Source organism: Hemiscyllium ocellatum, chromosome 24 (assembly GCF_020745735.1).
Source record: "Hemiscyllium ocellatum isolate sHemOce1 chromosome 24, sHemOce1.pat.X.cur, whole genome shotgun sequence".
Taxonomy (NCBI): domain Eukaryota; kingdom Metazoa; phylum Chordata; class Chondrichthyes; order Orectolobiformes; family Hemiscylliidae; genus Hemiscyllium; species Hemiscyllium ocellatum.
Window position 1 is genome coordinate 25579338 of NC_083424.1, and position 24881 is coordinate 25604218.

General features: G+C 41.7%; 1 protein-coding gene across 2 annotated transcripts in view; it reads right to left on the bottom strand.

Annotated features, from left to right (window-relative positions):
* Positions 1–24881, bottom strand: part of LOC132827109 (rasGAP-activating-like protein 1) — a 267843-nt gene that overhangs the window by 83849 nt on the left and 159113 nt on the right. For both annotated transcript variants that reach the window (XM_060843598.1, XM_060843597.1), the window contains exon 11: positions 24088–24241. In XM_060843598.1, the coding sequence (XP_060699581.1) occupies positions 24088–24241 (154 nt within the window). The remainder of the gene's footprint in view (positions 1–24087; positions 24242–24881) is intronic.

Here is a 24881-nt window from a genome sequence, read left to right on the forward strand (position 1 = left end):
TAGTCACTGTAGCTTTTCTTTAATGCTTTGTTTTCTGAAGCAAAGTGCAGCACATTACTTCTCAGGCTGTCACTCAGTGTTGCTGCCGCTGCATGACAAGGCAGCAATATATTGTCCCAGTAACACCGCGCAAATAACAATTCAATCTTTCAAGGGTAACTTTGTCAAAAGGACAGTGTAAACTGTCACAACGAATGGTGGAAATACCAGTAATTTACCCCATCTTAAAAAAAAAATCACTATCATTCCGGCCTCTGTTTTAGCTGATCGATCGGAAAGAATTTTAAAATTAGTTAGCAACTTTAAACAGTTTAAAACAGCTGCTGTAGCCAAGTGTATTTCTGTTTCAGAAGCCAAGTATAAAACGCATTCCTTTGTTGTATTATTGGTTCCTTCCTGTATGTGTTATAAGACTGTTGATTGGTGGGCCAATCTCCATTACAAAGGACATGCCTCCTTGTATTAAAGGAGCAGGAGAATCGACGTTTCGGGCATGAGCCCTTCTTCAGGAATGAGGAAAGTGTGCCAAGCAGGCTAAGATAAAAGGTAGGGAGGAGGGACTTGGGGGAGGGGCGATGGAGATGTGATAGGTGGAAGGACGTTAAGGTGAGGGTGATAGGCTGGAGTGGGAGTGGGGGCAGAGAGGTCAGGAAGAAGATTGCAGGTTAGGTGCTGAGTTCGAGGGTTGGGACTGAGACAAGGTGGGGGGAGGGGAAATGAGGAAACTGGAGAAATCTGAGTGCATCCCTTGTGGTTGGAGGGTTCCTAGACGGAAGATGAGGCGCTCTTCCTCTAGCTGTCGTTTTGCTATGGTCTGGCAATGGAGAAGTCCAAGGACCTGCATGTCCTTGATGGAGTGGGAGGGGGAGTTGAAGTGTTGAGCCACGGGGTGGTTGGGTTGGTTGGTCCGGGTGTCCCAGAGGTGTCCTCTGAAATGTTCCGCAAGTAGGCGGTTTGTCTCCCCAAGATTGAGGAAGCCACATTGGGTGCAGCGGACGCAGTAAATGATGTGTGTGGAGGTGCAGGTGAATTTGTGGTGGATATGGAAGGATCCCTTGGGGACTTGGAGGGAAGTAAGGGGGGGAGGTGTGGGTGCAAGTTTTGCATTTCTTGCGGTTGCAGAGGAAGGTGCCGGGAGTGGAAGTTGGGTTGGTGGGGGTTGTGGACCTGACAAGGGAGTTGCGGAGGGAGTGGTCTTTCCGGAACGCTGATAGGGGAGGGGAGGGAAATATATCCCTGGTGGTGGAGTCTGTTTGGAGGTGGCGGAAATGACAACGGATGATATGATCCCTGACCTGCTGCGCTTTTCCAGCAACACATTTTCAGCTCTGATCTCCAGCATCTGCAGTCCTCACTTTCTCCTTGTATTAAAGCCCAAGTATCTGAGTGCTGGTTTGCAGGTGTTGTTCACGAGTGAAAATTTAACCTACTCTAAAGAGCTCCTACGATAAGGTACAATTAATTCAAATTGAATGAATGTTTCATAACTGACTTTAGATTTTCCATATTTATTCATTTACACACTAAATTCCAGTTACCTAATATTTTATCCCTTTTATCTAATACATAAAATGTGCTAATTTTCCACTGGGTTGAGTCTTTTTTTTATCATTTATATGCTCAGCAACTTTAACAATGGCTTGGAACTGAATATGTGCAAAATTTGCTTGGATTTATACTAGAATCCCAACATACGAGGAACGGCTGAGGATCCTGGGATTGTATTCATTGGAGTTTAGAAGATTAAGGGGAGACTTAATAGAGACGTACAAGATAATACATGGCTTGGAAAGGGTGGACGCTAGGAAATTGTTTCCATTAGGCGAGGAGACTAGGACCTGTGGACACAGCCTTAGAATTAGAGGGGGTCAATTCAGAACAGAAATGCGAAGACATTTCTTCAGCCAGAGGGTGGTGGGCCTGTGGAATTCATTGCCACGGAGTGTAGTGGAGGCCGGGACGCTAAATTTCTTCAAGGCAGAGATTGATAGATTCTTGTTGTCTCGAGGAATTAAGGGCTACGGGGAGAACGCTGGTAAGTGGAGTTGAAATGCCCATCAGCCATGACTGAATGGCAGAGTGGACTCGATGGGCCGAATGGCCTTACTTCCACTCCTGTGTCTTATGGTCTTATGGACAAACCACTCCAGCCCACATAGTCTATGTCTGTTTTATTCACTCAGGGGATATTGGTATCATCTTCTGCCACATTTATTGCCTGTCCCTCTCTGCCCTTGAACTAAGTAGCTTACTATTCCATTTCAGAGGGCAGCTGTGGGTCTGGAGTCACACATAGGCTGGACCTAATGAGGATCACGGATTTCATTCCGTGAAGGACATTAGTGAACCAGATGGGTTTATCCTGACAATCACTGATGGTTTCACGGTGATTGTCAGGAATTATAAATCGATTTATAATTCCAAATATTTTTAATAAATTCAAATTTCACCATAGTTGGGATTCAAACCTGAAACATTAGCTGAGCTTCTGGATCAATAGTCTCGCAATAATACCAGTAGGCCATCGCCCTCTCTATGTTGTGTTAATTTGTCCCATGAGCAGTCGGCTAATTTCATGACCTTGTCTTGCTCTCGTGTACCTTCCCTTTCCATTTATATATTTATATCTTTCTGTTCTAGTTGATTCAATCTTGAGGAGCAGTGGACTTTCTAAACATCCTGTCCTATCACATGCAGTTTATAAAGCTACAATCAAAATCTTGAATAGAGTCATAGAGCACGGAAACAGACCCTTCAGTCCAACTCGTCCATGTCGATCAGGTAGCCCAACCTAATCTAATCCCATTTGCCAGCACCCGGTCCATATCCCGCCAAACCCTTCCTATTCATAGACCCATCCAGATTTTTTTTGAAATGTTGCAATTGTACCAGCTTCCACCACTTCCTTTGGAAGCTCATTCCATACACATACCACCCTCTGCATGAAAACGTTGCCCCTTAAATCTCTTTTATACCTTTCCCCTCTCATCCTAAATCTATGCCCTCTAGTTCTGGACTCCCTCACCCCAGGGAAAAGACTTTGTCTATTTGTCCTATCCATGCCCCTCATGATTTTATAAACATAATTTTCATAGACCATAGAATCTCTACAGTAATAAGTCCACACTGACCCTCCAAAGAGAATCCCATCCTGATCCATTTGCCTACCCTACATTTACACCGACTAGAGCACCTGGCCTACACATCTCTGGACACTATGGGCAATTTAGTATGGCCAATTCATCTAACCTGCACATCTTTGGATTGGGAGGGGAGAACAGGAGCACCCGAACAAAACCCACATAGATACAGGGAGAATGTACACACTCTATACCAACAATCACCCGAGACTGGACTTGAACCCAGGTCCCTGATACTGTGAGGCAGCAGTGCTAACTACTGAGCCAATGCGCCAGCCACTGAGCCACTGCTCTGCTTTAATACATTACAAACTATGGTTATGATTTTCTCAGCCATCGAAACTCTGGAAGACATGGGTACAGACTAGAAAAGTTGAACACATAATGTATTCTGCTCACAGCGTCTGATAAGAGCTCACAAATTGCCAGACCATAAATCAACAAACTAGCCAAATACCACAAGCACCTTATTATTGCTGTTTGCTGGCCTGAAGGGTTTACCTACCCAAGCATGGATGCCAGGATCTTTAATATAGCATTACATTTACAGGCTGAATGATAATCTGCAATACAGGAGAACAGATCACTGGCCATACCTCCACTGGTACACCAGCTAACCTGTGAGTTTCTCCCAGTTCATTTTAATTTCAAGCTGGTTATCAAACAAGCTGAAGACCTAGTAATTATTGTTACCTTAAACCAAACCATATTGAAAACATGCCGGTATAAACAGACTTTGATCCCAGAATTGTATAAATATTGTTCAAAGTGTGCAACTGTAATTTCTCACACGTAGCTATGTATTCCCAATAAGTGTTGAACAACTTAAATTAAGTCGTTCATCTGCCTAACATGCACAGGCTAAACGCTATCCCCATTGTGACCTTAGTGGTGGAAAACACAATTGTGCGAGTGCATAAATGGAAGTTGCTGTAAACCTTCAGGTGAAATGGATAGAATTCTGAATCATTGATTTTATGCACATTTTGAATATTTATGCTGAGAATGCTGTGGAAATAAATTGTGTAAACATGTTCAAGAATTAATTAGGTGTATTTCTGCCAGGAACAAAGAGTCAGGGAGACCTGAGGAGGAGATTCTAAGCATAATGGTCTTTTCCTGGCACTGTTTTTTTCAGTCAGGAATAAAGTTTGCATGCTTAACTAGAATCCAGAATTCTTTGCAGCAAAATTTTCCTATTCCCAAAGGGGCGATTCAATCTGGCGCCAAATTATTTTCCTTTTCTTCATGCCTTTATTAAACACAGCAACCTGTGAAGACGACAGGTGCTCAGCACTGAGAATTTACCGTGGATCTCTTGACATGCAGCAGCGATGATGTCAGCAAGGAAATAAGCAGCCAATCATATTGTAGCATTCTCACAGAGGAAACCAGAATGTTTTAAATCACTGAAAATCCTTGGCTTTTAATTTCAGAAATATGCATTACAATAGAAACCATATAAAGTTTAAGAAACTTTAAAAATATGCTTTTAAAACTGACAAGTCATTTTAATTCAAGAGAGTTTTGTCATTCCATTAATTTAATATAAACTTTTCAGGGACAGTGAGTTATTTTAGCACGAATTAAGAAGCCACTAAGATTAAGTTATATTTCTTTCAACAAGATGTAATTTTTTCTGGGTTTTAACAGAGACTAATAGCATTGAAAAGGAAGTTCTTTTCAGTTCATGATTGCAATGGAGATAGCAGCCTATGAGGACCTCTGCAGTGAAACGTGATAGAGCAGAATTGACTCAATGACAACAACTTCTGAATTCTACCTTCTTGTCATCATACAAATTTCCAAAGTTGCTCTCAGTTTCACTGAGTTGGTGATAATGATGAGTACTGACACATTCAATCAGGTTTTTTAAGCATGCCTTGCTCTTGTGCTAGATCAGTGCAGTTGAATTCTCATGCCTTGGCTGCAGAGCAAAGTCTGCAAATAAATTTTCATGAATTCAGAGACTGCATCCCTGAGAGATCCAGCCCTGATTAAAAGATCTGGGAAGGATTATTGATAGACTGCAGCCTGTTGTACAAGATCTGTGAGCTAACAGCACCAGAACAAATCTTATGTAATATTATAACAGTTTTACCTAAATCACTACTTAATTGCTTCATCGAGCTGAATAGCTCCTATTGCCATTAATGCCATGGGGATGTAATCTTTGCAAAGCCAAACACTAGCTCCTTTTTTTGGAAGAAAAGAACTAAAACTTATAGTAGGAACTGAAAATGCAGAAGCTCCCATCGGATAAATTGTTTATCGACTACTTGTTTATGCTTTAGTCTGTTCGCATTGGCTCATTGGACAGGTAGGACCAATGAGCCTCTGACAATCTCCCTTCACTTATATACCATATTTATAGTTGCTAAAGTGACCTAAAGACATTCATTAACATTAAAAATTGACTTCTTAGGAAGAAATTTGTCAAAAGACGTCTTTCAGTGAAAATTTATCACTTCACAGATGTACCACTCTCATCTTTGGTGTCACTTCATTAAAGAAGTCAAGACAGAGTTTACCCTTCTCATTTCCCAATTTCAGAGCATTTGCAAATGAATCCCAAATCTTGCATAGTATAAATGAATATACATTGTCATGCTAAGAGTTGGGCAACATTCATAATATTACCAGTTACAAATGTAGTTGGAATTAAATAAGGGTTTGTTCGAAATGTTTACAACAGATGTAAAGCGGCTCCTTAAAACTGCTATTGTAAGACACAATTTGAGCAGGCGTGAGCTTTGAACACATTCAGGGTCCAAGTCAGCAGAAACAGCAGGAGAGGAACCTTGTACACCTTGTGGTCTGTATCTGCTGTAGGAGCTGACTGGAGACTGCAGGCAGATTCCTGTAAGGAGAATAAGAGAAAGACCTGCGACCAGAAGGTTCTTGTGTGTTGTACAAGACTAATGATGAGGGGATAAAAATTGATGCGTTTCTATATGTATTGGACTAAAGTAGGACAAAGTAGTAGAACGTGAGGACTGCAGATGCTGGAGATCAGAGTCTAGAGTGTAGTGCTGGAAAAGCACAGCAGGTCAGGGACCATCCGAGGAGCAGGGGCATCAATGTTTCGGGCATAAGCCCTTCATCAGGATGTAGGGCTCTTCAGCAAAATGTTGATTCTCCTGGTTCTTGAATGCTGCATGACCTGCTGTGCTTTTCCAGCACTACACTCTCGACTCTGAAGTAGGACAAAATCAGGCAGAACTGGGCAGAATATCAGACAGAGTTCTGTTTAGCCAGCCTTCTGAGGTTGTTTGAATAAACATTAAGTTAATCTATATACCTGAGCCCTCTTGGGATCTGTCGAGGAGATTAACCATAACATCAAGACAGAGTTAGTTATTCCACTTGGTTGGCAGAATGTGATTGATGCATTCTACCAAAGATGAAAACAGGAATTTCTCTGAGACACTAATGACCAGCATTGCACAATCAAGCAGTATTCAAAATCCAATTAAATGAAAAAATTGCACTGCACTATTTCTTGAAGTGATGCCAATACTTTGCCCTCAATCAACAACACTGAAAACATATTGCCTCTCCAATATCACATTTCCATTTATCAAAACTTGCTGCACCTACATTGGCTGTTGTGGTTCTGACATTATACCATCTACACTTCCAAAGTACTTCATCTGCTGTAAAATGCTTTAGGATTTCCCAAGGTTGTTTGAGGTGCTGAATGAAGGCCTAAGTGTTCTTTTATCCTTTATTAAGAATATTCCATGAGACATAAAGATAAACACAATGAACATGAGTAATATACTTCACGGTCTTCAAGATCATTAATATTAACACTTAGCAATTGTATTGAGCCAAAGATGAGATTCCTTTTTTAATATTTATTCATGGAACATGGCATCACCAGACATGCAAGCATTTATTGCCCATCCTTAATTACATAATGGGCAGTTAAAAACCAATCACATTACTGTGGGTCTAGACTCACCAAGACCAGACCAGCTAACGATCACAGACTTCCTTTCCTAAAGGACAGACATGGACCAAATGGGTTTTAAAGACAATCAACAGTGGCTATCATTAACAAGGCTTTTCTTTATTCTAAAGTTTTATTAAATTCAAATTTCACAATCTTCCATGACAGGATTTGAACACATATCCTCAGAACATTAGCCTGGTGCTCTGGATTGCTAGCCTAGTGACATTACCACTATGTCAATGCTTTCCCCTAGTTGACACCACGTAAAGTTTTGAAAAAAATAGCAATTGTCTAATTTGTCTCCATAAATACCCATGATTTTAGCTGCAAAGATGTTGACTATTATAGGTTGAGAAGAAAAAGGTTACTGGCCAATTTACGCCTAGCTATTTGTTTTAACAATGATCTGCAGAATTCCACGCTTTTGCTTCACAAGGTATTTTAAACAAACAGATCCAGGAATAAGAGAATAGGGAAACATTTTGACAGGAGTCTCTGATGCCAAAAGGTGACCACACATTGCATTTGCAAAGTTAAAAATCACATTGCTACGGTTACATTCTGTAACACGCAGTGTATCAATCAGTCACTAAAAGCATGCCTATTTTTACTTCGACTGTCAAAGCTGCCACCAGGGGCACATAAATCAAAGGAGAGCCCCCCTCTGCCTTGGTATGTCTCACTCTACTATATTACTGCTATGCCATCAATCAGGAGACTATTTTGACATTGCCTTCCCAGCACCCATTTAACACCAAGCTGTAATCTAAAACAGCTTTTTGTAACAACTTATCTTTCATTAGTCTCAGATGCTGTTATCCTAATCCTTCTGCTTGGGGCAGCATGTATAATCCTGTTGCTGCAAAATTCTGAAGGGATTTTATTTTCACAATTTTTTATTGTTCTTTTTCCCCACGCAACTTCCCTCACCTATTCATCCATGGCCATAAGAACCTAATCCAGTCCTTAATTCTATTTGTGCTTCTGGTTCTATTCCTTTGCTCTCTGTCTATCTATTTTTGGTCCCAATCTCTCCAACTGCTTTTTACTCTCCCTCTACATGCTTTTCTCCTCTCACTTTCTCTAATGAAAGTTCCTCTATACATTGCTTTCTCTTTCTCTGCTATGTGTGATTTAGCTCCCCATCCTTCTCTGCTTGGATCTGAATGCATTTAGTACCCTCAATATGAATATCGCTCACATGATATCAGTAACAAAACATTTCTTCTCCTTGTGAGTTTGAACATGTACTCTCACTTTCTCATCAGGTGTCTGGATTTCTCTATCAAAATCTGTTTTTGGTGATGGTTGTGGGGTCTATGTTAGCTGGGACCTTTTATTCTCTGAATAATGTCATGGACATCTTACATCAACCAAGAGGCCATATAGTTTACTTTCAGCACTGCATCAAAATGGCAGCCTAGATTACTTACATGGTGTGATGAGATCTTTTGAGTCTGAGGTAAGTGAATTACCACTGAGTCAAGGCTGGCATTCAAGAACAATGTCATAGAAATTGTTGAAGGTGCAGAGATCATCACTATTTTTCTCTTATTTTACTCTTTTATTTGGTTCTGAGCTATGAGTTGAATTGAACTTTGAACAGCAGCTTGTCTTAATAAAGAAGACAACAAAGTCAGATGCTTCCTATTGCGAACTAGCCTGAAAAGTAATGCAACTTAATTATTGATCTCAGGACACGATCGACAAGCCAAAAAAGAGACAGAACCATTTTCTGACTGGGTTTTGTCGGGACAGTGTGATTTGGAAGTTTTGGAGACTTTGCTTCTTTTGTTTTTGCTTTCTGTTTGGGTTCTCTCCTGTTTTCAACTTGTTGAATATTCTGAGGAAAGAATCCTAGTCTGTAAGAATTCAGTAAATGGTTCTTGTAGTCTGCTGAAACTGTTTGCAGTAACTGGTGACTTCAGGATTCAACCAAGACATAGAGTTTTACTTGCTTGTGAACAACCCATTGTCCAAGGATTTCATAAAGGCCTGGTGTCCATCGTTTGAAACTGAATATTGAACTGGCAAACAAGTGTATTTTAATTTTCATTCTAATTTATTCCCTAACTATGTCTGACTGTGTGTGACTGGGTGTTATGATCAAAGAAGATTGGGCTTTAGATTGTAGATATTAATTAGAATACCTTGTCAGTTAACGGTATTCTGCTCGCATTATATTAATAATAATAAATTGTTAATTTTTGTTGAAGTTATAAACTTGGGTGTCCAAGATCTGTTATTTGCAAATTCTGGTTAGGAATGATTGGACAGTTTGGAAACTTATTGAATGTTTTAATTTCACAATGTTGCAAATCCAGTGATAGGCTGATTGTTTTGTCTTGCTATCCCTGTGTCATAACAAGGGCAAGGAAGAGACATGAAAAAGGCCAGAAATAAAACATTTAAAGGTACACTGAAAACTATGAAAGTAACATGAGTAAACTTATTAAAACTTTTTAAAAAGGTAGAGAATCTGAGCTTTGAAATTGATGCACATACTTAGGTTGCATTCCATATGAAAAATAAAGGTTGCCTGTCTCAACACATTCAGGAATTCGATGAAAAATTAAAGCACAACTGTTCTCTCAAAATGCTTTTCTCCTTGTTAACTGCCCATCCCTCTGCACTGTTCATAGGATCTTTGACCACCGTTAAGACATATTTACTAAGACACATCATGACAGAATCTGGAACTGCAGGCAAACTCACACCAAATAGGGACAAGGGTTTTGGTAACTGAAACACATGATATAAGACTATATGCTCAACTGGAGTCATTGAGAATTAATAAGAAAGTTAACATGGTTAGATGACAACATATATTCATTTTAATACATAGATTATAAATGTGACCTCAGAAATTAAGAGTAATTAATAATTAGATCTAAAAAGTTAAAAAAAAGGTTCTTTTTTCAGTAACTTATGGTTATGATGAAAGCCAGTGAATGACTATTTATAAACTACATCCTACTTCAACCTGGAAGATTCCTTGGGAACGATTCGCCCTCTGACATTTTCCATTGCGTGGAGACACAGTTGTGCATCCTTTGACAACATTGTTGCCATCGGAATGATACACTGAATCATTCTTGCATTGCCCACCTCGCTGGATCACCAATATGTGTGCCAACACATCTCCGACACACATTCTAAATATGCCAATGAATCCTCCTTTCGTGAATGAAACAAATCACATTGAAGTGAAAAAGTATGCAGTCAAAATTAATCTTTCCGCTTCCATTGTCCTAATGGTGGTCAAAGATCCCATGAATCGTGCAGAAGGGTGGGCAGTTAACAAGGAGAAAAGCATTCTGAGAGAAGAGTTGTGCTGCAATATTTCACCAAATTCCTGAATGTGTTGAGGCAGTGGTAACCTTTATGTTTCATATGGAATGCAACCTAAATATGTGAATCAATTTCAAATGTCAGCATATGTTGTTCATAGAGATGATTCCTCTGGGAAGCACATCCTACACACTCTTGGGCGCAAAGCCTCAGGATGAAAGGGTAAAATCTGATGCTTTGTAGGTGTTTAACACACAATCTGTGCTTTTGCGACTCTGTGTTCAGAATGCTTGAGAATTGATTTAAACAATTTCATCTAATGTTCAGGCTCCAGAGATGTCTGTGGTCTCTGGCATGAATGGTTTCCCAGGCAACAAGCTAAATCTGATCGGGTTGATGGCATTTCAGCAAAAACATGAGCTTTGTACTGAATTTCCAGCTAAACTACATCCACCGTTTGGGATAACCAAACCTCTGAATGTGGTGTTCAGCCCATACACTTTCACTATGCGTAACTCAACAAAAGCATTGGTTATCCCTTGGGATGGGACCATCACACCTGTCTCAGAGCATCTTCAGTTATAATTTGTTTTCTAATGAACAAACTAAATTATGACCCCAACATCCTTTATCCCTGCATCAAGGTAGTTTCTTCTGTCATGTTGCGGCTATACAGGACATTGGTTAGGCCACTGTTGGAATATTGCGTGCAATTCTGGTCTCCTTCCTGTTTGGAAAGATGTTGTAAAACTTGAAAGGGTTCAGAAAAGAGTTACAAGAATGTTGCCAGGGTTGGAGGATCTGAGCTACAACGAGAGGCTGAACAGGCTGGGGCTGTTTTCCCCGGAGCGTCGGAGGCTGAGGGGTGACCTTATAGAGGTTTACAAAATTATGAGGGGCATGGATAGGATAAATAGACAAAGTCTTTTCCCTGAGGTCGGGGAGTCCAGAACTAGAGGGCATAGGTTTAGGGTGAGAGGGGAAAGATATAAAAGAGACCTAAGGGGCAACTTTTTCACGCAGACGGTGGTACGTGTATGGAATGAGTTGCCAGAGGATGTGGTGGAGGCTGGTACGATTGCAACATTTAAGAGGCATTTGGATGGGTATATGAATAGGAAGGGTTTGGAAGGATATGGGCTGGGCGCTGGCAGGTGTGACCAGATTGGGTTGGGATATCTGGTCGGCATGGACTGGTTGGACCAAAGGGTCTGTTTCCATGCTGTATATCTCTATGACTCTATGGTGGCAGGTTTAAAATGATACCTTAATGATGGTCAAAGATCCCATGAATCTTCAAGCTCCCTCTGGTCAGATTTTCAAACAGCAAAACTGGGACATTTTTAAGAGCCCTGGGAAGGTGGTGCTCAGTCATAACTAACATGTTATTTGCGCAATGATAGGAGTCAAGGGAGCAGCATTTGAAATGATGTCATCTTCTGAAATACTGCATATCCAGCTGGAGTTGGTAACTCTAATCCATCCATTGTTTAAAAAGTGTCATCAGCATTTGTCCCTTCAAGGTAGTGGCAATTCCGCAGACATTTCCAGGGGGCAGTGTTGGGGAGTAACCTGAGTCCCTGCATGAACTGAAATTTGATGAGATAGATGTTTACAGGAAGGAGGGTGAAATTTTATAGATTCCTCCTCCCCACCCCCAAGGTCTGATTGTATTTCACAAAAAGAACAAAGTTGAAACCAAAGATGTTTGAATTATTTTTAGGAAACTGTAAGGGCTCTGGGACATTTAAAGAAAATCCAAATTGTCCTAGTAAAACTAAGACAACGGTCATCCTATGCATGGATAATGTCACCAATTATCCATTTTGTGGTGAAATTTGTCTTTCAACTCCATCTTTTGGTTTTGACAGGTTGTCCTAGAGATCCAAAATAGTCCATTTACATCTCAAACAATGGACTAACCAACAGGGTCTTATGTTATGGTTTTGAAGTGTTAAAGAGGTAGTAATCGATCCAACATATCCCAAAAATTGATTTAAATCAGTACCTTAACTGAACATGAATGGTATTTGCCACTTCCAGGATACTGCTGTCAAGCCAAAAAGATCTTCAGCAAATCACACAACTGAATAATGTGGTATAAATCTTTTGAGGAGTTAACAAACAGGATAGATAAAGGGGAACCAGTGGATGGAATATATTTGGATTTCCATAAGGCATTCAATAATGCACCACACAAAAGGTTACTTAATATGAGCCCATAATTTTGGGGGTATTATGTTAGCAAGGTAGCAGATTAGCTAACTAATGGGAGACATATAACTGGGATAAGGGGGTTATTTTCAGGTGGCAACCTGGAACTAGTGGAGTGATACATGGATCAGTGCTGGGTCCACTATTATTTAGAGTGTATTTTAGTAATTTGGAGGAAAGCAGTGAAAGTATTATCACCAAGTTTGTGGGTGACAAATATAGATGGGAAAGCAAGTACTGATGATGACACAGACTCTACAAAGGGATATAGACAAGTTAAGTGAATGGGTAAGATTTTGACAGATGGAATATAATGTGAGAAATGTGAGTTTATGCACTTTGGCAGAAAGAATACAGGAACTGAACATTATTTAAATTGAAGAGGAGAAAGTGAGGACTGCAGATGCTGGAGATCAGTCGAAGAGTGTGGTGCTGGAAAAGCACAACAGGTCAGGCAGCATCCGAGGGGCAGGAGAGTCGACATTCTTCCATAAGTCCTTCATCAGGAATGAAATTGATTTATTTTAATTGAGAAAGACTGCAGGGAAAGCTGCAGCACAGAGGGATTTGGAAATCTTCGCACATAAAGTTCAGCAGGTCATAGGGAAAGCAAGTTAGAAAGTCATAGAGTTGTAGAGATGTACAGCATGGAAACAGTCCCTTCGGTCCAACACATCCATGCCAACCAGATATCCCAACCCAATTCTAGTCCCACCTGCCAGCACCCGGTCCATATCCCTCCAAACACTTCCTATTCATATAGCCATCCAAATGCCTCTTAAATGTTGCAATTGTACCAGCCTCCACCACTTCCTCTGGCAGCTCATTCCATACATGTACCACCCTCTGTGTGAAAAAGTTGCCCCTTAGGTCTCTTTTACATCTTTCCCCTCTCACCCTAAACCTATGCCCTCTAGTTCTGGACTCCCCGATCCCAGGGTAAAAGGCTTTGTCTATTTATCCTATCCATGCCCCTCATAATTTTGTAAACCTCTATAAGGTCACCCGTCAGCCTCTGACGCTCCAGGAAAAACAGCCCCAGCCTGTTCAGCCTTTCCCTATAACTCAGATCCTCCAACCCTGGTGACATCCTTCTAAATCTTTTCTGAATCCTTTCAAGTTTCACAACATCTTTCCGAACAGGAAGGAGAACAGAATTGCACGCAATATTCCAACAGTGGCCTAACCAATGTCCTGTACAGCTGCAACATGACCTCCCAACTCCTGTACTCAATACTCTGACCAATATAGGAAAGCTTTCCAAATGCCTTCTTCACTATCCTATCTACCTGTGACTCCACTTTCAAGGAGCTATGAACCTGCACTCCAACGTTTCTTTGTTCAGCAACACTCCCTCGGACCTTACCATTAAGTGTATAAGTCCTGCTAAGATTTGCATTCCCGAAATGCAGCACCTCACATTTATCTGAATTAAACTCCATCTACCACTTCTCAGCCCATTGGCTCATCTGATCAAGATCCTGTTGTAATCTGAGATAACCGTCTTTCGCTGTCCACTGCACCTCCAATTTTGATGTCATCTGTAAACTTACTAACTATACCTGTTATGCTCACGTCCAAATCATTTATGTAAATGACAAAAAGTAGAGGGCCCAGCACCGATCCTTGTGGAGTAAGAAAATATGGAGGTCTTGCTAAAAGTATACACGACACTAGTCAGAGCACAGTTGGAATACAATGAATTGTTCTGGTCTCCCTGACCAAGGAAAAATATGTTAGCACTGGAGGCCGTCTGGAGAAGGTTGATCTCAGGTATGGAAATATGTTCTAATAAAGAGATGGTTAAGTTGATTGGGTTAGAAAAATGAGAAATGATGTTTCTGCAACATAAAAGATTTTGGAAGTTTGACAGAGTAGACATGTACGGGTTATTTCCCCTTGTTGTAAAGTTTAGCACCACAGGGCATTGCTCAGTCCAGACAATCATGGATGAGCCGGAATTTATTTCTCTCTGGGATAATGAATCTATAGAATTCTTTACCATAGAGAGGGGTTGAGGCTGTGTCCTTGATTATATTCAAGGCTGAGATAGAGAGATTTTTAAAGGCAGCATAGTGGAATTGTGGAATAGTGATCAGCCAAGCTTTCATTGAAAGGCAGAGGTATTCAATGGGCTGAATGGCCTACGTCTACCCCTATACTGTGTGGTCTTTGGGTCCTGATGGATCTCAGTTTCAGCAGGATACAGGTCCATTCTCAGAAGTGTAAAGGAGGCATTATTCTTTGCTGACTTTGAAGAAAGAAGCAAGTGTCATTAAGGATTAAGTCTGGTGTATAAAAGAACTGTCCAGCAACCCCTTCTTCTTGGTTCAGAATTAATAGTTACGGAAGGTATTCACTTGCTGTGCAGATGCAGATTTCCACCGTGAAAAGGAATGGTCACAAAGGGGAAAATATTTCATGGAAAGAAAGATAATGTCAAGGTGCTCCCCAAAATGGGAGTCAGCCTGACATTTCATTCTTGATCAAACCTGCTCGTTCACTTGGATAATGAACAAGTGGCAAGAGGTTTGACAGAAGTGGTATCTTTCTCTGGTCAAACAGATATAGGACAGCATGCTTAGCACTGGCCAAGTGAACCAAACCAGGTAAAAACAATGACTGCAGATGCTGGAAACCAGATTCTGGATCAGTGGTGCTGGAAGAGCACAGCAGCATCCAACGAGCAGCGAAATCGACGTTTCGGGCAAAAGCCGTTCATCAGGAATAAAGGCAGTGAGCTGGAAGCATGGAGAGATAAGCTAGAGGGGGGTGGGGAAAGAGTAGCATAGAGTACAATGGGTGAGTGGGGGAGGAGATGAAGGTGATAGGTCAGGGAGGAGAGGGTGGAGTGGATAGGTGGAAAAGGAGCTAGGAGGGTCGGACAAGTTCGGACAAGTGCTGAACTGGAAGTTTGGAACTAGGATGAAGTGGGGGAAGGGGAAATGAGGAAGCTGTTGAAGTCCACATTGATGCCCTGGGGTTGAAGTGTTCCGAGGGGGAACTTGAGGCGTTCTTCCTCCAGGCATCTGGTGGTGAGGGAGTGGCGGTGAAGGAGGCCCAGGACCTCCATATCCTCGGCTGAGTGAGAGGGAGAGTTGAAATGTTGGGCCACGGGGCAGTGTGGTTGATTGGTGCGGGTGTCTCGGAGATGTTCCCTAAAGCGCTCTGCTAGGAGGCGCCCAGTCTCCCCAATGTAGAGGAGACCGCATCGGGAGCAACGGATACAATAAATGATATTAGTGGATGTGCAGGTAAAACTTTGGATGTGGAAGGCTCCTTTAGGGCCTTGGATAGAGGTGAGGGAGGAGGTGTAGGCACAGGTTTTACAGTCCCTGCGGTGGCAGGGGAAAGTGCCAGGATTGCATTGTTAACTTCAGACAGTGTGTCCTGACTGACTCCCTCTGCATTGTTAACTTCAGACAGTGTGTCCTGACCAGCTAACTTCAGACAATCTATCCACACATGTATACCTCAGCCTGGAGGGGGGCAGGGGGCACTATGCTTCATGTCACTGTTGGTAATTCACCAACCAGTCAGATTCATTAATGAGGCATGGAGGGGTACATCCATCACCTAGTGAATGAAATTACTTATGGCCAGGGTAGTCCTGTCAGGATACGTAACTGGAGGTTTGGAGGTGCTATGGATAAATTCCTGTACTTCAGTTCACACTCAGGAATACAAACGTTGACTCTTTCCAATCTGCTCCTGAACTCGCTGGTGGCTCTCCGCTGGCACAACATGTCAGCGCTCTGTTTCTGAGAATGGCAATACTCCCTTTGTGAATAAGCTGACCAATTTGCTGATCTGTTTCTATGCATGTCACACATTAGCTGACAAAATCAAGAAACCAAGGTGGATTGAATACCACGAGCAGCAGCTCAGACTGTACTGCAGCGGTGATAGACTCTGCATATGTAATTGTTGGAAAGTCAAATTCACAAGTGTTTCTCTTGTTCATGTCAGCAATGGGATCTCAACCATCTACCAAATTCCAGCTCATCCATCATTGTCTGAGCTGAAAATACATGATGGGCAGAGATCAGACAGATCAGGCAATGAACAAAATGCTAGGAAGTGTTCAAAAGAGAATCTGCACAACATACATGTCATTGAACAAGTTAATACTCCTCAGGACAGAGCACTCTACCTGCCATTAATAAAACCATGGATCACTAAAGAAGTAAGAGACAATATAAAGTTAAGAGAGAAAACATTCAAACTTGCAGAATATATTATAGATTTTGGGAGGGATAAACAACAAGAATATCACTAAACCAATACTGTAGATGTTGAGGTATAAGTCAGCCAAGAATCCTTGAAAACTCCCTGCAAACATGGGGATTGAGTTCTACCCAACAGCCATGTGGGTATGAGTTGTCATTGTGTTGACATGTAATCAGCAATGCATGTCTTAAAAGCGTTTACATCTTCACAATATAATTCGCATATTTGATCCTTTGCATTCAGTTCACAATGGGTAAAGCATGTGTTTGTGGAATGAAAATTTGAGGCTAATTATGAAAGACTACAAATGCAAATATAATATGACTTGGCTGAAAAGAGGGTCAACTTATACAGTACACATATACAAAACATTATTGTTTGAGGCAAGAAAAGTGATATTAACTTATACTCTTGGTCAACTTCTATGTTATGATTTACAGTATTTAACAAATATAATGAAAATAAATGTGCAACAAAATCAATAGAAAACATTTAAAATTATACCAGAGAGAGAGAGAACAAAAATCATCAAGGGGCCTTTGAAAACACACCCACCTGATGAAGGAGCAGCGTTCTGAAAGCTAGTGCTTCCAGGTAAACCTGTTGGACTATAACCTGGAGTTGTGTGATTTTTAACCTTTGAAAACTGACATTGTCACTGAAAATATGGAAACTAGGCACATGCTAAATCATTACCTTGAATCAGTGTTTACTGTCGAGGTAAAGGGCAGCATGCCAAACTTCCCAGGGAAATGAATATCAAATCAGGGACAGGGACTCACCAAGACTAACATAAACCAATGACAAAACGAAGAACATAATGGCGTTAAAGAAAGACAGAATCCCAGGTGCAGATGGTATCTATCCCATGGTTTTAAAACTGAGAACAATGCAGAAGTCCCAACTATGATCTTACAAATTTTTCTCCATTTGGGCAGTAATCCTTTGGATTGTACAACTATATATGTCACTCTGCTATTTAAGAAAATTGAGCGAGGTAAACAGGAAGTTATAGACCAAGCCTAATACCTGTTATCAGAAAACTAATGGAGTTTTTTTTTATTCATTCATAGGATGTGGGCATCACAGGGTAGACCAGCATTTATTATCCATCAGGCAGTTAAGAGTCAGCCACATTGCTGATGGATCTGGAGTTACAGGTCGACAGAGATGTCAGTTTCTCTCCCTAGAGGACGTTTGTGAATCAGATGGGTTTTTCCCCTAACAACCATTTCATAATCATCCTTAATTCCAGACTTTTATTGAATTCAAATTCCACCATCAACTGTTGCAAGATTTGAACCCAGATCCCCGGAGTAACCATCCTGCGATAATACCATTAGGTCATCAGCTCCCCTGATTCCTGATGAAGAGCTTTTGCCCAAATCATTGACTCTCCTGCTTCTCGGATGCTGCCTGACCTGCTGCGCTTTTCTAGCACCACACTCTCAACTCATCAGCTCACCTACCAAGTGGTAATGAGGAATTGGGGGGTTCAGAGTTTTTAGCTGAACAGAGAGAGGCAGTGTGAATTTGTAAATGGCAGGTTGTGCTTGATGAGCCACATTGATTCATTTGCAGCAGTCAGTAATATACTGACCAGGGGAATGTAGTAAGTGAGGTCTGCAGATGCTGGAGATCAGAGCTGAAAATGTGTTGCTGGTTAAAGCGCAGCAGGTCAGGCAGCATCCAAGGAACAGGAAATTCGACGTTTCGGGCCAAAGCCCTTCATCAGGAATGAGGAAAGTGTATCCAGCAGGCTAAGATAAAAGTTAGGGAGGAGGGACTTGGGGGAGGGGTGATGGAGATGTGATAGGTGGAAGGAGGTCAAGGTGAGGGTGATAGGCCGGAGTGGGGTGGGGACGGAGAGGTCAGGAAGAAAATTGCAGGTTAGGAGGGCGGTGCTGAGTTCGAGGGAATCGACTGAGACAAGGTGGGGGGAGGGGAAATGAGGAAACTGGAGAAATCTGAGTTCATCCCTTGTGGTTGGAGGGTTCCCAGGCAGAAGATGAGGCGCTCTTCCTCCAACCGTCGTGTTGTTATGTTCTGGCGATGGAGGAGTCCAAGGGCCTGCATGTCCTTGGTGGAGTGGGAGGGAGAGTTAAAGTGTTGAGCCACGGGGTGGTTGCACGTGTTGCACCTGCACCTCCACACACATCATCTATTGCATCCATTCACCTGCACCTCCACACACATCATCTATTGCATCCGCTGCACCCGATGTGGCCTCCTCTATATTGGGGAGACGGGCCATCGACTTGCGGAACGCTTCAGGGAACACCTCTGGGACGCCTGGACCAACCAACCCAACCACCACGTGGCTCAACACTTTAACTCCCCCTCCCACTCCACCAAGGACATGCAGGTCCTTGGACTCTTCCATCGCCAGAACATAACAACACGATGGTTGGAGGAAGAGCGCCTCATCTTCTGCCTGGGAACCCTCCAACCACAAGGGATGAACTCAGATTTCTCCAGTTTCCTCATTTCCCCTCCCCCCACCTTGTCTCAGTCGATTCCCTCGAACTCAGCACCGCCCTCCTAACCTGCAATTTTCTTCCTGACCTCTCCGTCCCCACCCCACTCCGGCCTATCACCCTCACCTTGACCTCCTTCCACCTATCACATCTCCATCACCCCTCCCCCAAGGCCCTCCTCCCTACCTTTTATCTTAGCCTGCTGGACACACTTTCCTCATTCCCGCTGAAGGGCTTTGACCCGAAACGTCGAATTTTCTGTTCCTTGGATGCTGCCTGACCTGCTGCGCTTTAACCAGCAACACATTTTCAGCTCTGACCAGGGAAATGTGTATGGATGTTATTTATGTGGATTTCTAGGAAATCTTTCATAAAATTCCTCATAAGAATGCATTGGCTAAAGAAGGAGCTCATGGAATTAAAAGCCACTTATTGAACTGGTTACAAAATCAGCACAGAGAAGGTGTAAAAGCAAGATGAAAAATAGGTAGGATGGGATTGGTGGTGTCAGACAAGAACCGATCCATTACATTTACTAACACCTGGTGAGATAGAAAGCCACATATCCATGTTTGCCAATGACACAAAAACAAATGGTACCCTAAGCAGTGTCAATGGAAGTATACAACTACAAAAGGGTATTGATAAAGTGAATGGGCCAAACTGTGGCAAATGGATTTTAATCTAAGCAAATGTGAGGGCGACCATTTCAAATTCAAAGAGGATAGAGCAGGATACTGTTTAAATGGTGTCAATTTAGAAGCAGTGAAGGTCTCAGAGACTTCGAGTCCAGATACAGGGATTATTAAAATATCATAAATATTTAAACAGCTTAATCCAAAAAAACGAACAATGTTTCTTTTTATATCTAGAGAACAGGAACACAAGGGTGTAGAAATTGTACATCATCTATTAAATCCCTGGTTAGACCATATCTGAAGTATTCAGAGCAGTTCTGGGTGTCTTTTCTTAGTAAAGATATATTGGCCTTGCAAGTAGATTTTCTAGAATGACAGTTCAATTATAAGGGTTAAGTTACAGAAAAATAAGAAATACAACAAGAGACAAATGACAAATAAACCAAGTCTATCATTCAAGTGTATGATCATCCTATTGTAAGTCATGGTTATGATCTATAGCAATGATGTCTTATACATAGAATTCCACAACCATTTAAAGACAATGACAACCTTTTGTAAATCAGTGTCAGTCCAAATAATGCACATTTAATAGAATGGACTGGGTTTACAAAACAAAGGGAGCAATGTGAAGTTGAGGTTAAACTAAAGGAATTCCTGCCCTTTGAATTTTTACATTGACGTGCAGCGGAGCATTGGGACGTAAAGTGAATTAGATCTCATTAGCTACGCAGAAGGAGCATCTTGACAAAGTACTCCTGTAAGGATTCCCATCATTCCTAGTGGGGATTGTCAAATGTTGTTTTGTGGACAGGCAGTCAGTCCCCAGTAAAGTAAGGATCTTGGCAACTGCCTCTGTATAACCTATTTGTTCTGCTGCTTGATTCCTGTGCCACCTCCTTTTCTCCAAAGTGTACACCAATCCTGTCCATTCTGGTGCAGGTGACTCAGAGGCAATGTTCTAACAGGCTGACCCTGTCCTAACCCTCAGTTCAGATTTCAGCAGCAATGAGATGAACATTGTACGTTTGTGCTGAATTGTACTTTCATGCTGTTTCCATCTGCACAATAATATCAACATTTGCTATAGAGGTCAAGAAATTGTTGAGGCATGTTGACCTATCAGTTGGAAAGGTATAGAGACTGAACTGTACTTGTTGATTGTTGGTGCATTTATGAGATTAGAAAGCGTTGGGTAAAGCTTCAATGCTAACCATGCTTTTATTGAAAATATATGATGGCATACCTTCAACAGATTTGTCAAAGTCAGCAATATGATGATAATATTAGCATTGAAACACATTCAGTATACCCTGAAAATGTCCAAGAAATGGCATTCTTGTGACTTTACTCTTTCCCTGACAATGAAAATGTGATTCTTTAAAAGCATTAGTGGAGAATGAGCATCACGCTATTAATGGCCAATAAGAATAAATTACACAAAATCAGCAAACAAGAATACCATTAGGGAATTTACAATGACAAATCATTGGGGATTTTGATCATAATCAGAATAAGTCTGGAACAACAGGAGGAAAACATGGAGCTTTATCTGCATTAGGATTAAAACAGAAACTTATTATGAGTTTGGTCATTCTGTTTAACAGCACCGCATGCAAATAATTATGCAAGTGACTAGTGACTACAAAAGTAACTAGTGTCAAGCCCACCCTGCACTACTTGATGATGAATGCCTTTCATGCCTTTCAAAACTTAGCAAATAATTCAATTTAAAATAAGTTCTGTGGCAAAAATCTAATATCACAAAATACATAAGACACAACACCATTGTAATTTATTGCTAACAAAGTACAAAAATGACTGGGTAACAAGGCAAATCAAAACTAGGAGACTGCAGTGATTGTGATGAGGTCAGTCAGGTGGACCTCATAGAATATGAGTTCCCTGACTGGGGATGTTAATCTGGTCCAATCAGGGACCCCTGGCTGACAGACATAAACAAGAGTATTAGACACCCTGTCCACTCTTAGAACTGCCTCTAAGGGAACTGGATCAGTGTGAAGGACTCTCCAAGTGTAAATAAAGGGTGACTTGGGGTAATGGGATACTGGCCTCTATGGAGTTGTTTCAGAAGCCATACAGCTCCTCTATCATCATTAAGATTGTGGCTGATTAGATTAGATTCCCTACAGCGTGGAAACAGGCCCTTCAGCCCAACAAGTCCACACCAACCCTCCAAAGAGTAACCCACCCAGACCCATTTCCCTCTGACTAATGCAGCTAACACAATGGGCAATTTAGTATGGCCAATTCACCTAACCTGCACATTTTTGGACTGCGGGAGGAAACTGGAGCACCTGGAGGAAACCCATGCAGACACTGGGAGAATGTGCAAACTCCACACAGTCAGTCACCCAAGGTTAGAATCGAACCTGGAACCCTGGTGCTGTGAGGCAGCAGTGCTGACCACTGGGGCACAGTGCTGCCCCTCAATTTGATATTTGGCCTCAATTCACTGATCTACCTAATTCCCATCTGTTTCCCATAAGAATTTAAAAATATTTTGGTCTCATCCCTGAATTATTCAAGCTTGAGCACTATTTGCCCTCAGTTAGAGAATTCCAAAGATTTACAACCCTCTGAATGAAGGCATTCACTGTTAAACAGTCAATTCTTTAGAAAAGTCAACAAACTCATAACTTCTTTGGATTTCATTTGGATCCTTTTAAAATGTTGATTTAGTTTGCAGTAATCACATGGTGCAGCTCTGCACTGAAATAACCTTAACTAAAACATAGTTAGAATTGATGATCTGGAAATCACTTCCTTTGGCTGTGACAGCTTTGTAAACATGATTCTAACAGACTGAACAATAAAATCTGTAATGCACTTCAAACCCTGTCCTGATTAATTGCCTATAACGGTCAGGTTATTCTGTACAGATTATAATGTTCATGCATATTCCCATTACAGGTTAAGAATTGATGCAAAACAGCTTTTGGTTTCCACTGTTACTAACGTTGTGAGACTACTTTGGTCTCAAGGGCAAAACAGGTGTAATTTGAGGTAGAGTGAGATTCCTATGAAGCGGTTCTATTCCTCTTTGAAGTGGTATCACATTGGGCCTAGACTTTAGATTCACCTTGTATTTACACTACACTTATGGAAAGTAACATCTGATGAGGTTCACCCATTGTGACACACTTCAGCTTATTGGTGATGTAACTGGCATCTTAAAAGCCCATCTCCTGGAATCATATGGCAGGAGAGGCAGGAGTGCTCACTGCTTCCAGGACATTTAATCTCTCATAGCACTGGTAGCATATTTAGGCCCCGGCTCCACAACACTTCAGTTGCAAGCCAAGATCTACACTTTTCACTCTGGTGTTCCAGCATTATCCCTGATGAAATGGCCCAGAGAGGCAAGTTGGTTCCTTGGTCTTTCTGAAGTGACCTGGAGGTGCTGATGGATGACATAGTGGGACGAAGCACAGTGCCTTTTTCTGGCAGACCGGCAAGGAAGCTACTCCACCAGACCCAGCTAGCATGGGCTGAGTTCATGGCCAGGGTTAGTGCAGTGCCCTAGGTGAAACATAATGGACTGCTAAGCAGGAAAAAGGTTAACGATCTTCTGTGATCTACAAAGGTAAGTGTCATTCTTTATGTTACCTCACCACCACAGAGCCACCACTGACTTTAGCTGTCAATGCACCTCAGCAAGCCTCATGGACTGTAGCGGTCATTGTTACATGCATCTTGTCCACTCAATGACTCTCACACACCTCATCATCCTCAAAATGTGGAAAAATCATTATGAAATTGTTTAACAGGCTGATGATTTCTTTTTGATCCATTAGATATACTGTCTAATATACTGTCTAACAGGACCACCTTGTGATATTGGTGAGTTGCGTTGACATATTGCATCTGATTCTAAAATGGCAGACAGAAGGATCTCCCAATCGTTTTCTTTCTAATTTATTCCCCAAAATAACGTTTGGCGAAGTGTGAAATATTGAACAGAAACACTGTTGTTACCCAATCAAACGATACTTGAATAGTGATTGCTCTTGTATTTATTAAGAAAAAATAACGGGTAGCACAACCAAACAAAAAGTGGAGCCTCCTTCTCACGCGCAGACTGCCCGAAACATTCATTTGCACAATTCAGTACTTACTTGTTTTGTTCACTTCTCTCATATTGAGGTAGTCAAGAAATGGCACCACCAGGCCCTGACCCAGGAAGATCTTTACTAGCGTTACAGCCACATCCTGCCTGCTCTCGACTGTGGTAACCTCTTCCAGCATAGTGAGAGGGTTCATCTCCTCAGCCTGGTAAAGGTAGAAAGAGTTTCCAGTTCATAAACTATAAGTTCCTGATCAATAGGCCATTTCCCATGGAGCACCCATGTTTTAAAGTGTCCTAACACTACACTTTGATGCAATAATTATCCTTTAAACATGAAGGAAAATGGAGCCATAAAGTGTCCAACGTGCTTTTTTTCCTTCCTTAACAATAGAATATGGAATCCTGCCCTCCCACTTCACCCTTCAGCCACTCATCACTCTTTAAAATGTGGTTTTGTTCACAAGAATTCACCCTTCATATAGAAAAGAACCTCTACAGTGTGGAAGCAGCCACTCAGCCCATCGAGTCCAAAAAAACCCTCATAAGAGCATCCCACCCAGACCATCCCCTACACCATCCCTGTAGCCCTGCATTTCCCATGGCTAACCCCTCTCGCCTGTATCTCTGCATACTGTGATCAACTTAGCATGGCCAATCCACCAAACCTGCACATCTTTGGACTGTGGGAGGAAACCCAGACAGACACAAGGAGAATGTGCAAACTCCAGGCAGTCATCCTAGCCTGGAATCAAAAGCAGCAGTGCTAATCACTGAGCCACCATTTGATGATAATCAAATAGAAGAACCAGTGGAACTACTGAGAAAACTATCTCCGGGGAATTA